The sequence below is a fragment of the Prionailurus bengalensis genome, chromosome A1, assembly GCF_016509475.1.
Source record: "Prionailurus bengalensis isolate Pbe53 chromosome A1, Fcat_Pben_1.1_paternal_pri, whole genome shotgun sequence".
In the NCBI taxonomy this organism is placed as follows: domain Eukaryota; kingdom Metazoa; phylum Chordata; class Mammalia; order Carnivora; family Felidae; genus Prionailurus; species Prionailurus bengalensis.
In genome coordinates this window covers 157,727,980-157,745,265 of record NC_057343.1, presented here as the reverse complement: position 1 = coordinate 157,745,265, position 17,286 = coordinate 157,727,980, and the positions used below count along the sequence as shown (strand labels likewise).

General features: G+C 36.6%; 1 protein-coding gene across 5 annotated transcripts in view; it reads left to right on the top strand.

The window, feature by feature from the left end:
- The window catches only part of MCTP1 (multiple C2 and transmembrane domain containing 1), a 531,752-nt gene that overhangs the window by 230,176 nt on the left and 284,290 nt on the right, over positions 1-17,286 (top strand). For all 5 annotated transcript variants that reach the window (XM_043593772.1, XM_043593790.1, XM_043593780.1 and 2 more), the window contains exon 2: positions 16,763-16,877. In XM_043593772.1, coding sequence (XP_043449707.1) covers positions 16,763-16,877 — 115 coding nt within the window. The remainder of the gene's footprint in view (positions 1-16,762; positions 16,878-17,286) is intronic.

The window sequence follows — 17,286 nt, the reverse complement described above, 5'->3', positions numbered from 1 at the left end:
GTGAAGCAGGCTGAAGATCACACCCTGCGGCACTTACACCAACATTTGGAGATAGGCGGTGCTCTCTCTTCTCCTGAGTACAACTGCTCTTTCTCTGCTGCCTGCTGGAAAGGCAGAAATATCCACGCCATCTATCCTGCTCTTTTCCTATGGCTGTGAGGAGGGAGCAAAAGGCAAGCTGAGGGCAAAGCACAAGCTAACACCCACAAGAATCCCCCCTCCTCAACCCCCCGCCCCCACAGCCTTGGGATATGTGTGACATTCCTCAGATACTCCTGGCTGCCCAGGGACAAAGGAAAGGGTAAAACAAATGGTTAACTGATAGAGATCACAGTCATGCAGAACATGAGTCTCCAACAGTTTGCAACTGTCTTAATGATTTACAAGAAAAAAGCAATCTCCAGAAACCTATAGTTTCAATTTCCTTGAGTCCTAACATCACTTTCCCATCTATAGGATAGGGAATCTTACATAATGAGTCACCCCTCACAACCACAGTGCAGCTCTTTCTGACAACAAGTCCTGTCCCCATCCTGTAATAAAAACACCTTTCTGTGCTAAAAATGTCTCAAGGATTCTTTCCTGACCCTTGGCTTCCAAACCCCACTTCAAACATCAACAGCACATAGCAGAACACCAGCTGAATTCTACAGGAAAAATGAAATTAATTCCACTACTTGCTTCTTCTATCCCTAGAGTCCCTTTGTCTCTCACCTGTACTTAACCTCTGAACAGGCTGTCCCAGATCCTTACTCCCTGATATGGCCCCACACCACAGATAAAGTACTCGGACGGGTCCTGCCCTCCCTATTGGATATAGAATCATCCCACCTATATTCAGAGAAGGACAGGAAATCCAGGTTCCATGTTTTACCCTTAAGAACACTAAATTCTGTTGAACTGCACAAGAAAAATCTAACAAATGGCTCTGGCAAAAAGACATTCTGTTGGAAGCCCGTGAGCAAACAGAGTTTAGCAGGCAGAACCAGAGTTGGTGAGACTACTTTAACCAGGATTATTCCAAAGGTGTATTCCCTGGTTCCTGGCTCCATGCACACAAGCCATGTCCTTTAGAATACAGCCCTTGCTAATTTCCCTAACTTACAGAGAGCACATACTAGTCAATTAAAAAATTCAAAATAAAAGTGGGTTGAGGATATGAACAGTCAGTTCACAAAAAATAAGTATAAATGGCTCACAGACACAAAAGACAGTCTACTAGTAATTAAGTGCATGCAAAACAAAAGAAGGTGCCTGTTTTAATCTGTCAGAGTGGCAAACAATTTATAATTTGTATGACAGTCAGGCAGTGTTGAAGGTATGAGTTCATGTGTTCCCGCCCAGTATCCAAAGCATTTTCACTCAGTTTCTTCCTCATCTCCAAACTTCAGAGGAAAGAAGGAAAAGGGCTAAGTAGAATGATAACATCAAGGCATTGGAAGTCTGGGTAGGGATGGGAAAAGGGACACAGGTCTCAAGAAAGGGGAAACCACGCTGGCTGGTGTAGAGGAGAATGCTGGTATTAGTGGAAAGTACAGGAGAATCTGGGGGCAGATCCATGCTGAGGAGTTTTGGAGGGGGAAGAAGGCAATTTTGAGAAGAGTTAAAATAGGCTATAAGTTAAATAGGTTAAATTTAAAAATTTTGGAGAAATGCAAGTAAATAATAAAATTTCTTATTTACCTTTTGCACTGTGAATCTTTAAATGTGAGCTTCTGTAGAAGATTGGCTTATTTGAATTATCTGAGAATACCTATTTTAGGAGTGGAAAAATGGGAAACTCTCAATCACCTTTAGTGGAAATGTACATTTGTGGGTTGTTTTTGGAAGATTGGTGATTTGACAACATCTCTCAAAATTAAAAACAAAACACTTCTATCTAGCAATTCTATTGGTACGAATTCACCCATTAGATACTCAGAAATGTGTACACCACAGTTTGCATAAGGTGACATTCATTGCAGCTCTGTGTGGAGGAAAGTGGGGGGAGGAGGACCTAGAAACCTAAGGATCCATCAACAAAAAGCTGATCAAATAAATTTTGGTATACACATTTAATAGAGTTCTGTTGATCTCTTAGAAAGGATAAGGTAGATCTGAATGTGCTGACATCAAAAGATTATTAGGATGTACTATATGAGAAAAGTAAAGTACACAATAATGCATGCAATATATTCATTCCTATATCTGTATCTTTTTAAGGTATGTGCCAACTTTTCTTTTTGGAGGATACTCAAGAAAATGTTAACTAGTGGTTACAATTGTGGAGAAGCAGGAGTTTGAATGGGAGATGGAAAGTTTTACTTTTTACTTTACTTTTAAGTTCCATTTGGAGTAGCCAATCAGTGGGTATGTTTTAAAGAAATGGCACTACATGCAATGTTCCCAACTACATGTATACACTCTGGTTTGTCTTTAACAAGAGGATGGTGTGTGGGGCTATTCTTTTTTAACTCTGTTTTTTTTTCACCTATCACCATCCATTAATGAGGACCCCAAGTAGGCAGCAGATTTCTGGATCTTCCAGTGTTTTCTGGTAACATGATACCATTTATATTTGCTTACTCTTCAGAACTAACAGTTTCATATGAAGCAGTTTGAATTGCCACATGTTTTACCCTTTGACCAGTGCATATCCGATACACTGAGCAATGCATTTATTGGCTTTATAAATAGACCTTATGCCTATTTGATCTTGTTGTATAAACACTCTTTCTGGGTGGTACTGAGAAACAGGCCACTGGCTGTGAAAATAAGTGTAAGTATGCCAATTATTGATAACTGGGAACTTCTCAAAGTCCTGCAGTGAACCAACAAAAGTACCTGGTCTAATGTCTCAGTTGATGAGGCAGTGAGATTCAGAACCCTAGATAATACGTGAGGTCTTCAGGCTTTCACAATTTGAACTAGCACTTCAGTAGAAAGTGAGATAGTGTGCTCCACGGGTAGCCTTTTCAACTATGAGAAAGAGGACAGATTCAGCTGAAGGCATGGAGATATAAAAGAGTTTAAAAAAAGAAATGGGCAACATTTTATTTGCAAAATGAAGGGGTGCATTTTCATCTTTGTAATCTAAAAATAATTCTATAATTATATATTCTACTTCATTGGGGAAGATGTTTTCTGCACCTTTTAGATGGAGAAAGGTATGTATAATTTCTATACAACATGAACTGATATAAAGGCGATATGTGTGATTGTATTCTATTTACTAATTATAAAGGTGTATATACACTGAATAAGACCCTTACCCTGAAATAGTATCTGGCTACTTAGTCTAGTTAATGACACCAAAAAGGTTTCATTAGAAACAAACAAACAAATGCTCTACAAATTATAGAAGGCAGAGAAAAATATTTTTTTTCCATGAGAATGACCCTGAATCTGTTACTTAGAAATCCTGGATATTAGAAATTTAAAGTACTTTTTCTTTAACCACAGCCCATCCTTTCTTTTTGGCATGAACTTTTAGTTAAGGAAAATTATATAATTAAGGTCTGAGCAGCTAGAATTGCTGTGTAGTCTCAACTGTCTAATTTACTTTCTGATTTTTTTTTTTAATCTGGGAAGTGTCTGCGTAGTGGTTGAGAGCGTGGGCTGTGGGTACTGGAGAGTTTGAATCCTACTTCTAGCATTTTCTACCTGAAGCAAGTAATTCGATTTCTCTGATCCTCATTCCCCATGCCTGTATTACTAGGATAATAAGAGTAAATTATTCCTTAGAGTTTTGTGCACAATAAATGAGGCAATGTTTGTGCTGCATCCGTGCTATGTCATCAGTTGAAATACTTTGGGTTGCAAATAACAAAAAACACAACTCAAATGGACTATAATTGTAAAGGGAATTTATTGGTTTATATAACTGGAAAATCTAGAGGTTAACTTAATGGTTTAATCAAGTCATGAGAATTTAGTGTATTTCTGTCGATTCACCTAGCCTTCCCCATTATTAACTTTATCCCAGATTAATTCCATTCAGGAACCCAAGGTGGCTGCCAGCATTCCCACAGCTACTCCATATTTCCTCATTCTCATCCAGGAGGAATGATTTAACCCATTTCAGCATTCTCAACCAAGACCAAAGATTTACCCTTGATTGGATGAGCTTCAGTCACATTCCTAACTCCGAACCAGTCATGGTAGTCAGGGCATTTGATTGGCTTCATCTTTGTGACCTTCTCCACCCTTAAGATGAGGGGCAAATTAGTTGCCTACAACCACACTGGTTATCAAGAGGAAATTGTGAGCTGTTGGGAGAAAAGTACCTGCTTGGATTACGTGCTTGGAAGGTAATCAGTGCATGCAGCATTGTGATCACTGTTATCCAGGCACCCCAGAAAGGACTGTCTACTGCACAGGCAGGAAGTTATCTGTGTTCCTAGATGGATAGAGGGAACACATTACCCCCCAAAAAGTTGTTAAAATTTCTGTTAGAGGAAGAGTAATTTCAGGAAGCAAGCGTATACACACACACACACACACACACACACACACACACACACACCTGCTTGCCAAGATGAATAGTATATGTTTCTGGAATAAATCAAAGCTTCCTTACACTGAATACCTATTAATGAAAAACATTTGACCATTTTGGATTTTCAATTTAATGCTAAGCTATAAGGAAGTTTTAAAAAATTCAAAGTGACACCTAGCATCATTATCTATTCATATGATATCACTCAAGTTTTGGCAGTTTAGATGTCTTTTTTGCAATTAGTACTGAGAACACTTAAGCTGTTATTCACTTTGTTCTAACTATATCTTTGGAACACTTAAAGAATATCAGTTAATTGAATAATTTAAACTAAGCATTTATTTTCATTGTATGTACTTCATTACTGCAGCCAACTCTTGATCATTTCTAGAATCCACTATTTATCCATAGCAGATCCTGCTTTAATATTTATTAATCCAATAGATTTTATTTATGTATGGAAAACCCTCATAAAATTCTTTTTCTAGGACAGACTATGTGCTGAGGAGATAAAATTAACATTCCTGTGGTGACATTTTACAATTTGAAATTTCATAAACAAATGTAAAAGCATATTGCAAAAGGAAATGGAAATATATTTCTGATTTCTTATTTTTTTTATTATTATTCATGCCTCTGCTCATAGCCCCTCACTCCCACTATAAGAATAATTGAGAATGACACACTTTCCTCAGAAAATCATGCTCAGATGAGAGCATTGCAATTCATGGATGAAAGGTTCTGAAGATGTGTGAAAACTGAGAAATGCCCATAGTTATTCCTGACAAAAGGCTTCCTACAACTTCTCAGACCTCTTTCCCTTGAAGCACTTCCTTTGTGAATGTGTCTCAGAGTCTCAACTAATACCATCTAGTTTATGTTCTTATCTGTAATTAGACTGTCATTTTAAGAGTACAAAGGTAGGCTCTAAATATTACTTTAAAAAAATGTTTATGTTGAGAGGAGCGAGAGGGTGCATGCACATGCACATCAGTGAGCGAGGAGCAAGAGAGAAGGAGAGAGAGAATCCCAAGCAGGCTTTATGCTCAGTGCAGAGCCTAATTTGGGGCTTGATCTCATGATGGTGAGATCACAACCTGAGCTGAAATCAATAGTCAGATGCTTAACTGAGCCATCCAGGGGCCCCTAGAGTATTTTTAGATTTACAGAAAAGCTATGAAGATGGAAAAGATGGTTTCCATGTGTCCCATACCCAATTTCCCCTGTTGTTTACATATTACACTAATTAGTACATATTATATCAATTGGTACACTTGTCACAAATAATGAACCAGTTTTAATACATTAATATTAACTAAAGTCCATACTTTACTCAGACCCTTAGTTTTCACTGAAGGTCCCTTTTCTGTTCCAGGATCTCATCCAGGATACCACATTTCACTTAGTTTCCATGTCTCTTAGGCTTCTCATGGCTGTGACAATTTTTCAAGCTTTCCTTTTTTTGATGACTTTGGTGGTTTTGAGTAGGTTACTGGTCAGATATTTTACAGAATGTCCTTCAATTTGGGTTTGTCTGGTGTTTTCCTTACGGTTAGGCAGAGTTTGTGTATTTTGGGAGGAAGATAAAAGAGGTAAAGAGTCATTCTCATCACAGATTTTAAATGCAAAACTGTTTTAATGATAGTCTTTGAAGGCAAAGACTATAATCAAACAGTTATATTCTCTATAACATTAATTCTTTTATGGGTATCCAGAAAGATTAAAAAATAGAAGCGTGGGAAGAAGGGAGAGAAAGAGGGAGGAATGAATGAGGGAGGGAAATGCTGAATGAGGATGAGTTAAACTTTGGGTGTTTGAGGAGTGTGGGGTTGGAGATTAATTACTAAAATTTGTTAATTTCCTGTTCAGGAAAACTACCATCTCCATGCTTTTCTCCCAAGAAAATCAAGTATTGAAATAAAGGGAGTAGTAGAGTTCATGCTATCTGGAGCTCTTTGATATTGTTTGGAAAGATTCCTATATAATTTTACCATAAAGGTTAATAGGCTATTCCCACAAAATTGATACCTGATAGAGACACTAAAATATTACTTTGATTCTTTGTTTTTTTCTGGAGTTAACTTTGAGAGAAATAATACAGAAACTTGAAAGAAAGAAAGAAAGAAAGAAAGAAAGAAAGAACGAAAGAAACCCAAATAAAAGACAAAACACTTGTGATTCACAGAAAAGAAAAAAGAGAAAGCCATAGAATTGTTCCAAAAGAAGTAGAGATATGTATTTAAGTCTAATGAGAAGCTGTGTTCATCATAAAAGCTATGAGGCTATGGGTCAACGCACTGCCAGTTTTATAGATGTGAACACAGAAAGACTAGAAGTATTTATTAGCAAAACCCCAAATATTTGCCATCAAGCATAACATCTGTTACACAAGTTCTCTCTCTTGAGTTTGTTAGAATCTCAAAAATTCAAGTCCTGTGAAACAAAATGTTTTCCTATGCATATTCCCCCACTTTTGGAAATCATAGAACTGATCTATTAAAATACTTATTGGTAAATACTTATTTAATACCTTGACTCATGGCAAGGAAGATAACATCAATAAACAAGTTATTTATTGTACATGATGCTTTTTTTCTGACAAATCTTTCCTTCTCAGAGTTGCTCTCTTTGCTGATAGCTCTGTACTTTAATGCAGCCTGATTTTCTCTGGGGGAAAAAAAGTATGCTTGGGAACTCACCAAAAGACAAAAGTTCAGAAGAGTCAATATGAATAATATCTATCATGCTCTCAGTTCTGACAAATATTTTGGTGAAATAGTGAAGATAACAGTCATTCACTAATATGGTAGCACTGAAAGCAGAGGAGTCACCCTAAGCATGATGCACTTTCTAATCTCTCATTAGCTATCCATGAACACTAACAGTAGTATATACACAATGTATATTATAATTCAAAAAAAGCAGGAAGAATCTGTTTTGTATTTATAAACCATTTGATTCTTTACAAAGCACTATAAATTGCATTATTTTAGTTTTCACAGGCTTATTTTCTTTAATATTTATTCATTTTGAAAAAGAGTGAGAGAGAGTACAAATGGGGAAAGAGGCAGAAAAAAAGAGAATCTCAAGCAGGCTCAGCGTTCAGCCTAGAGCCCCAAACAGGGCTCAATCCCAAAACCCTGGGATTATGACCTAAGCCAAAATCAACAGTGGGAGGCTCAACCTACTGAGACACCCAGGTGCCCCTCACAGGCTTTTTTTTTTAAAGAAGAAGAAATTGAGGCCAAAAAACTTTTCCCCCACCTCAAGAGTAAATAGTGTAATTAGGTCTTGTGTACATATCTTTGTGTTTTGATTCCTGTAATCTTTCTTCTGTTTTATAAGGAGTCTCCTCACCTCCTGCCCTCAAATAACTACTTATAGTTTAATAATTTCTGACACAAGGGGATAAGTATTTTGGGCTGAAGTTAAATAGTTGACCTCACTCCTGCCCCACCTCATCAGGGTTTGCATCTGATTAACACAAAGGCAGGTTATGGGGTCTGATTCCAAAAAGGAATTGTTCTTTTGAATTGAGAAAAGAAAACCTTATTTGCTTTCCTTTTGCTCAGGATATTTTATATACTGTATGTATGGGTGGAAAAGGTTATCTGCAATAATAAAGTGAGGCTCCACAAAAGTCTATTTAGTGGAGGAGTCAGGGGAAAGTAATCAGTGTTGCGGGAGTCCTGGAAAAGACATTCTGGAAAGACTGTTTTTTTTACTTCTTTCAGCAGTGGTTAAATATTGCTACTTAGCGGGCTTGGAAATTTATAGGCCCATGTTGTTTGGTTTGGGCGATTGCAAAGTGAAAATCCCAGAATTAAACCCAGGGTTGTAATTCAGTTCTAAAAGAAACTGTAGAAAAACTTTGATATGACCAGATGATCAGACTTTTATGCTTAGCGTATCTTTCTGGTTAACTCATGGCTAACTTGTTAAGTACTGTAACATGTATTTCACTTCCTCTGAGATTTTTTATGGCTGTTTTTGCCCTATAATTATTAAGAGCACTCCCTTTCACTCTCCAAAGTATCTCAGTTTGAATGATAAATTATATGGTTACTGTAGCCATAAGACTTTTTCTCCATTTCTTGCTGAAGATATTAATAAAAACATGAAGTTTTCTTGACTTTGTAACCGCAGAGCATTGACCTTATTTGACCTGAGGGTGGTGAGCTAGCACCCCGGGGGCATCTCTTTGTGAACATCAGTGAACACTGCACAGACAGGAAGGAAGCAGAGGCATGCGACAATTTCTGTCTGTCTACAGCCTCTCTGGGAAGCTCACTTTCTCCTATATTACTGTCCTCGTGGATTTCCCCTGTTACCTGACTGCTTCCTTGTTTCTGTGCTTCTTTTGCTCATTCTTGTTGCTCTTAATCTATTCTGTTTTAAGTGCCACAACTCAGTTCACCTGTCTCGTACAAAGCCGAAGGAGGTAAGAAGGTGATCAGAGACCATAGCCAACCAAAAGCACAGAGCCCAGAGCAACTGGCTCTCAAGTCCCAGAGCCAAGTCTTTAGTGGTAATTCATAGATACTCCTGCCCATACACTGTCATACTTCACTTTGGTCATTTGGTCTTTTTATATGTCTTGCTACAAAGTGACATTCTACTTTTTACTATACGTATTTTTTCCACCCCATGCTTCTGCTTAGTTATAGCACTACTCTCTTGGTTTGGGATTATACTTGGACCATCATGGCCTCTCCATTCTCTGTGTCATGGCCCCTTGGTCTTAGCAGCCACTTCTATTTCTTCTCTTTGAATTTGAAACAACCTTTGCCTAATAACATCTTTGTTAATACCAACCTATCCACTGACTAGCCTGTCTGTTCTCAGTTCAGATAACCAGCTGCAGGTCTAATCAGCTAGGAACAAGGGGCAAGAAAGTAAAATTTACATCAAACATAGCTGTTGCATAAGCTTATGGGACGCCCACAGGGTGGGCTGTGGATTAGTCAGACACTTTAACTGACATACCTAGTGGGCTATGCCCATTTGTTGCCATGAATTTTCCCCATTCTTTGTGGTTTCTAAAATCATTTTATCAGTTGATCTCCAAATAATCATAATGTTCCCATGGTAAGTGAATCATGGAGCTTCCCTGAATTTGGAATATATCAGTGGCTTTTGAGTTATGTTTTTGAGAATTAAGTTTAAAAAATTTTTGATTTCCAAATGATGGAGATTTCACTATGCAAATATTTTCAATGTCATAGAAACTAGGAGAGATGACAAAGTAGAAATTGGTAATGACTAAGAAATCCTCAATGATGCCTGTTGATATCCTTGACAAGGTTGTTAAATTTGAAAAGTTGAAAATGTAAAAGCTTTCATGAAGTTTTAACTTTAAGTGGATTTTGTTGATAGACAAAGTTAGAGCTGCACTGAGCAGGGCCTGAGTGTATGAAACACATATGGAATGACTTAGCCAATCTATAAGCCACTGGGCATGCCAATACTAGGAGCATTCAAGAAAATCTCCTAGAATGCAGACATTCTTCTCCCTCCCTGTGCACTGCTACTTCCTATTGATAATAATGATCAACCAGCCCAGCTAACAAAGTAACCCCATTTTTTGCCTATAATGAAAACTTCAAAAGGGCAAGGTGGCACTCTCAACTTTTTATCCATCAGCACCATTATATCTTGTGGTGGAAGCTTTCTCCACTGAAGTTAAAAGGCCTCCTAAGCAGCAGAGCTCAAAGTAACAGGGACCCTCATATTGATTCCTCAACATATTTCACAGGTGTTTTATGATATACATTTTCATAGTCTGTAAATTCTTTGTACATAAGCCTTCTCAAAGACTTGCTTTTATAATTAGCACAATTGATCAAGATAGGCTGCCTATTGAAATCGTCTGAGGACTGTAAGAAAAAATACTGCTACCTGGGTCCCACCCCCAGAGTTGCTGGGTGCCTAGCCAAAGCCCTCAAGGTTGAGAACCATTAATCTGTATAAAATGAGGGAAACAGGGATTGGATATGAGGAAATTTGACATCATCATGGATAGTACTGGCCCACTTCAAGCAAGCCGGGAGCATAGAAGAAGGTCTTCTGCAAAAATGGTGGCTAGGTGAAGTAGCTATGTGTGCTCTGGAGGTAATCCTTCCAAAAGCTTTCTTTCAAATTCTCAGAGTCCCTCTCTTCCACATCTTTTTCTGACTTTCCCATAAGTGACCTGATAAAGTTCTGACTTTTATTAAAATTTACAACTCCAAACACTGCAGCTACTTTTTGGCTTCAACAGTCCCAAAACTTTGATTGAGTGTTGTCATAGAAACCTCCCTAACCCTCTAACTGTGCCTAGACTCTGAATTTCAGACTTTGAGCTACCCATTTATTTTACATTCCCACCAAAGGGGGAATTTATTCTAACCAGTATTTATTACTTTTTTTTTTTTAAATAATAGCCATCCTAAAATGCATACTGTGATATCTCATTATGGTTTTGATTTGCGTTTCACTGATAGGGATGTTGAGCACCTTGTCATATATTTGTTGACCATTTGTATGGATTCTTTGGAGAAATGTATGTTCAGCTATTTGCTCAACTTTTAATCAGTTTGTGTGTTTTTTTGCTATTGAGTTGTATGAGTTCCTCATATATTCTGGATATTAATGCCTTATCAGGTATATGGCTTATAAATATTTTTCCCATTCCATAGGTTGTCTTTATTTCGTTGATTGCTACTTTTGCTCTTCAAAAGATTTTTAATTTGATGTTGTCCCCCTAGTCTATTCCTGCTTTTGTTTCCTGTGCTTTTGGTGTCATATCCAAAAATTCATTGTCAAAACCAATATCAAGGAGCTTTTTCCCATGCTGTGTTTTTTCTGGTATTTGTACAACTTCAAGTCTTATAATTAAGTCTTGAATCTGTTTTGAGCTGATTTTCACATATGGCATAAGATGAGGGTCTAATTTCATTCCTTTGCATGTGGATATCCATTTTTAACAGCAACATGTACTAAAAAGGCTATATTTTCTCCACTTTGTGTTTTTGGTGCCTTTACAGAAGGTTAGTTCACCATGGGTTTCTTCTCTGATGTGTGGGTTTCTTTCTGGGCCTTTTATTTTGTTCCATTGATTTATGTGTCTATTTTTATGCCTGTACCTTACTGTTTTGATCAGTGTAGCTTTGTAGTATAGTTTGAAATCAAGAAGTGTGATGCCTCCATATTTGTTCTTTCTCAAGGTTGTTTTGACTCTGTGGGGTCCTTTGTGGTTCCACATGATCCAGCAATCCCACTCCTCGGGATTTATGCAAAAGAATTTAAGTCAAGATCTCAAAGAGATAACCACATTCCCATGTCTATTATAGTATTCATAATAACCAAGATATGTCCAACTTAAATTTCCATTGATGGGTGAATGGATAAAGGAAAATTTTTGTATACATATAATAGATATAATAGAATAACATCCTGCCTTAAAAGCAATGAAGGAAAATCATCCATGTATGATAATATGTGGGAACCTGGACAACATTATGCTAAGTGAAATAAGCCAAACATAGAAAGACAAATACTGAATGATCTCACTTACATGTAGAATCTAAAACAGTCAAACTTATAAAAGCAGAGAATGGTGATTTCCAGGGCCTAGGAGGAGGGGAAAATGGGGACGAATGGTCAAAGGGTACAAAGTTTCAGTTATACAGGTTGAATAAATTCTGGAGATCTGCTGTACAGCATAATGCCTTTGGCTAATAATACTGTATTGTACACTTAAAATTGTCTAAGAGGGTAGATCTTCAATTAAGTATTCTTACCACAAACCATAATAATAATGGTAATAATAATAATAAAGGAGGTGGGAGAAAACTTTTGGAGGTGCTGGGTTTGTAGCCTTGATGGTGGTGATGATTTCAAGTTGTTTATTGAATATGTATAGCTTTTTCTACATCCAATCATACCTCAATAAAGTAGTTTAAAAATAGCAACTAAGTGTGGAGCATGACAGTTTAGGGAAGGGAAGAATATATTTGAAGTTCCTATAATAGTCACTATAGAAATCTTAAATTTGAAAAAAAAATGTTTTTAAAATGACTGTTTTAGAGCTGTATATGTACCTAACACTTCAGATACATCTTTCCTAATACCTTTTAACATTCCATGACTTAAGATACTTTACAATAAACAATTATATTTCTAGTATGTCTGTATATAATCGGCCTACCAATTTTCTTTTTGGAACCATCTCAGTGAGCCTGAGGAGAGAAGACTCTCTAGATCTGCTTAAGTTCTTGACCACCTTCTTTCAGGGAGTTGGAGGTATCCTTGGAAGCTGACACCATGGTGGCTTGAAGCTTGCTTCTCATCTCACACTGCTGGCACACCATTCTCTCAGGGGTTCAGCTCAGACTTCCGTGTGACTCATCCATCCATTTCCCATATCTCCCACATCTTGTCAGTTGACAAATTCAGTTGATTGAATCTCTTCAATATCTCTCAAATTTACTTTTATTTCCATTACCACTGACCAGATCAGGCCCTTGTGACTTAAACTGGACTGTTATAAAACCTGTTAAATAATGTCTATATCGACAGGATTTTTCTTCTCTTTTCTATCCTATGGAGAGAAAAGGCCTGGTTTTGATTATTTCTGAACTCTAAGCACTTACTCCAGAGCATATAGGCAATAAATGTTTGTTAAATGAGGACTGGTTATAGTACTTCCTCTCTTCAAAACCTGGGATGGTTTCATGTTGCCCATGGGTTGAAACTCCTGTCAGCCTGGAGTCAGTGCACATCAGCCTTCCTTTACACCTTCTTTCTCATACAGTTTAGTGATGTACCCTCTGGTGACTATTCACCTTGGGCTCTCACTGATTTTCCCATCTTCCCTTCTTTCAAATCTTCACTAGTCAAAGTCCTACCCATATTTTCACACCCTACTCCATTGTCATGTCTCTGAAGGCACCTCAGATTTTTCTCACATAATAAATTGGTCTTTCTTTCCTGCTGTCCCAATGACTAAATAATTCCATTATAGTACAGTCTGTCTTTAATTACAGCTCTTGAGTGGATAGGGTTTCTTTATAAGAGCCAATTTTGATTAGTTGGTAATGGCAGCCTATATCACTATATACTAAAAAAGGTTTCTGATGGTATACTTAGTTTTCTTTGGCACAGAAGTTCCCAAAACAGATCAGATGCCACCCATGGTCATAGAAAAAGAGAGGAAATAAACTGCCTATTAGTAGCCAACTTTGTTTTTTACCCCCATGTGTGTATCTACTCAGCCAGATCGTATTTCCTTAAAGACATCTTTCTCTTTTCATTGCCTCTGTCACAATTTGTGTTCAATTTGATTCTTAAACACTCTATTTTCTGATTTTAAAAGTTTACAATCTAAAGTGGCAAATATGACATTTGATGTAGAATATGATAACGGACAAGAAAGATATAAAGGCTAATAAAATGGCCCAGGAAGACTGTGTAGGAAGACAAGACATGGAGAGCAAGAGGGGAAAGGCAGGTATCTATTCAAAGGAAATGAAATCAGTATCTTGGAGAGAGATCTGTATTCCCATGTTCATTACAGTATTATTCACAATAGCCAAAATACAGAAACAACATAAATGTTTGTCATCGTGTGAATGGATAAAGAAAATGTGATAAACACACACACACACACACACACACACACACACACACACACACACAGAGAGAGAGAGAGAGAGAGAGAGAGAGAGAGAGAGAGAGAGAGAGAGAGAGAGAGGAAAATTATTCAGGCTTTAAAAAGCCAGTAAATAGAAGTCCAGTGAAGCTATCTCTTAAACTTGGTGTTAAATTCGAAAAGAGCAAAAGTGAGAAACCTAATATAACTAAAATTACCTTTGAAACTTCCTTAATTTGCCCACAGAGTATAATATACATTTCAAAATATTATACCAGGTACTCTATAAATAATTAACTCTAAACTTCAAGACACACTGGAAAGAACAATGAAAACTGCAAAATATACAGCGATCTGAGCATTCAAACTTTTCTGCCTTTGAAGTACCTATCAAAATACTACAGGAGGATGCTAGAAAATGTCTCTTTTCCCATAGATTTTATTCTATTTCTGAGAAAGTGCTAAATCTATCTATATTTAATATTTATTGATGGGCTTGTTTAGTTTGAAATTATGTATGTACAAGAGCCTAATGAAAGGCTTGGAATGTACTTGGAGCTTAACAGATGTTTGCTGGATTTGAATTTAAATCTTGCTTATTAATTAGACCCATATACAAACTTTTTTGAAAAGTTGTTTAGAAGACCTTGATTGGCTTCCTGTCTTTCAAAGTTGGCATCTTCTGTGTGGCGCAGTGAACAGCTGTCAGTCTTGCCATTTATAGTAGTTTCAAGACACCCTACCCTAGTTCTGGAAATGTGTATTAAAGGGAGATAACGTTTTTTGCCCTCCAAACTTGAAAAATAACATCCTATGCTGACTAGCATCTGGGAAATAGGCAGTCTTGTATACTTTCAATAGTAGTATGAACTATTTAAACTTTTTTTTTTGGAAAAATTCATCCTATGAGTGAAATAAAAGCACAAGTCCTTGTAGTAGCAACTACTGAAACCAGCTCCTAATCAATAGAGAAATCATGGTACTCCCACACTATGTAAAATGATATACCTAAAAAAAAAAAAACAGAATAAAAAACCTAAATATATCTGTATGTGGGGATTAGCAAAGTACCCATGACTTTTTTAAGTTAAATAAATTGTGAAATAATAGACAAAAATATAATACTGTCTTTGTTAAAATAAAAACAAAAAACTGAAAACTCAGTCAAAGAAAAATAAACCCACATGTGTATGTGTTTGTATAAACCCTTCAAAAGTATGGAAGGGTGTACTCTAAATTATTATAATCAGTAACCCCAAGGAGGTGGGCAAATGGATGTTTGAGGGAAGACCAACACAATCATTTCACCCTTGTTCCTCTGTGGTTTGAAGGCATGATTCAAAATAGTGGTGTTAAGAATTAAAAGAAAAAGACAACTGGGAGATGTAATGGGGGTGGAAATAGAGTGGGTGGGATTTGGCAACTCTCTGAATGGTAGGGAGGGAAATGAAGAAGTCAAGGAGATTCTGTTGATTTCCAGCCTGAGCCACTGTGAGAATAGTGCTGTCATACATAGGAACAGGGATACCATGAGAAGAAGTGGAATCTTTTTTATTGTTACCAGAGGAGAGATGAGGACTTGTCAAAGATGTGCTGCTTCTTATTTTAAATGATAATTTCTCCTATAGGAAAGCTTTCTTCTTGGTCTTGAAACATTAAAAAAAAAAAAAAAGCTGCTTTATAGTATTGCATAATGAAATATAGAACTTAAAGAGCCGGACTGGTATCTAAAATTTTACCTTATCCATGCATATTACTCCAAAACAAAAGAATATTTATTTTTGTATTAGAAGATAAATTATAGGAACTTAAAATCATTTCGAATGTGTAAAGAAAAGTAAGTTTTCCTATTGTATTCAAAGTGGCATAAAATATAAAATATGACCAATCAATTTTTACTGTTTCTTTTGTGTTGTTTCAATATAGCTATTCCTCTTACAAGTGTTTATTTTACTTAATGCCTGTAAATTAATAGTATATTGTTAATGAAGTTATTCTCTGTGGGTAGCCTTGCAGAAATTTTTAGTTCTAGAAATAGCTTGTGCACTTGAACTTCTATTCCATAGCAAGCAGCATTAGAAATTTAGCCCCCCTGAGAATTTATTTCTTGCAAATACTGTCAAAATGCTAGGTGAATTTATTTCTGTATAATTATATCATATTTTATGTTGGAATTGAAAAAAAGGTGTGTAATCCATCAGTATGACCCTTTTGCACAGATAAATGAGTCAACACAGTTGCCTGAATAGATCACTTTCATTTTCAGCTCACTTGTATGGAAATCAACTGCTCTTGCATACCTTTATTCTCCATTCATCACTGATTGTATTTTTATCTCAGACACTATTCCTATGTTAGTCTTCCTTGGTTGAATTATGTGGGGCTTTCCATGGGAAATGTTTTCCTGTTATATTTGTTATCTGTAATCTGAGTTAAAACAAGATTCCTGTAAGTGTCATGTTTTTATTTTGATCTAAATAATTTCATGAATTTAAAAACCTTCACAGAACTGGGTGACTATGACATGTGAATGCACAAGATGATTTATTTGATTGACTAATTTTAACAATTTGAGTGAAGCTGCATATGGTCCCCCACTGAAGGAAATAGGAAACATATTAAATTTAATATTTTGCATAATTCTTGTTTTTCAGAAAATAAATACTGCTGGAACCAGTAATGCAGATGTCCCCTTGGCTGATCCCGGAATGTACCAATTGGACATTACCTTAAGAAGGGGTCAAAGTTTAGCTGCCCGAGATCGAGGAGGTAAGAACATAAGAACAACATCACCTGGAAACTTATCCTAAATTTTTGACAGATTCTGTTTTCCTTATGGTTGCTTAAGTTAAAAAAATCAACTATAATTTTATAATTTTCAGAAGGTTGTGTTCAACAATATGGCTTGAAGCTTTATTTGACTCCTGTGACCATGGAGCAAGAGGTTACGATACAAATCAAAAACTCCTACACTGACCCTGACCCAGACAGCATGGTTCCTACCAAATTGCTGACAAATTAGACTCTTCCTTATATATTATCAGTGACATAATTGGTTAGTAGATGAAGCACATATTTGGAGCCATATCAGAAGTCAACTTTTGGCAGACCTGAAATTGTTGTTGCTGCATGGATTTGCATAGCTGCATCTGCTAAAACTGCAGAATCCAGAACTAAA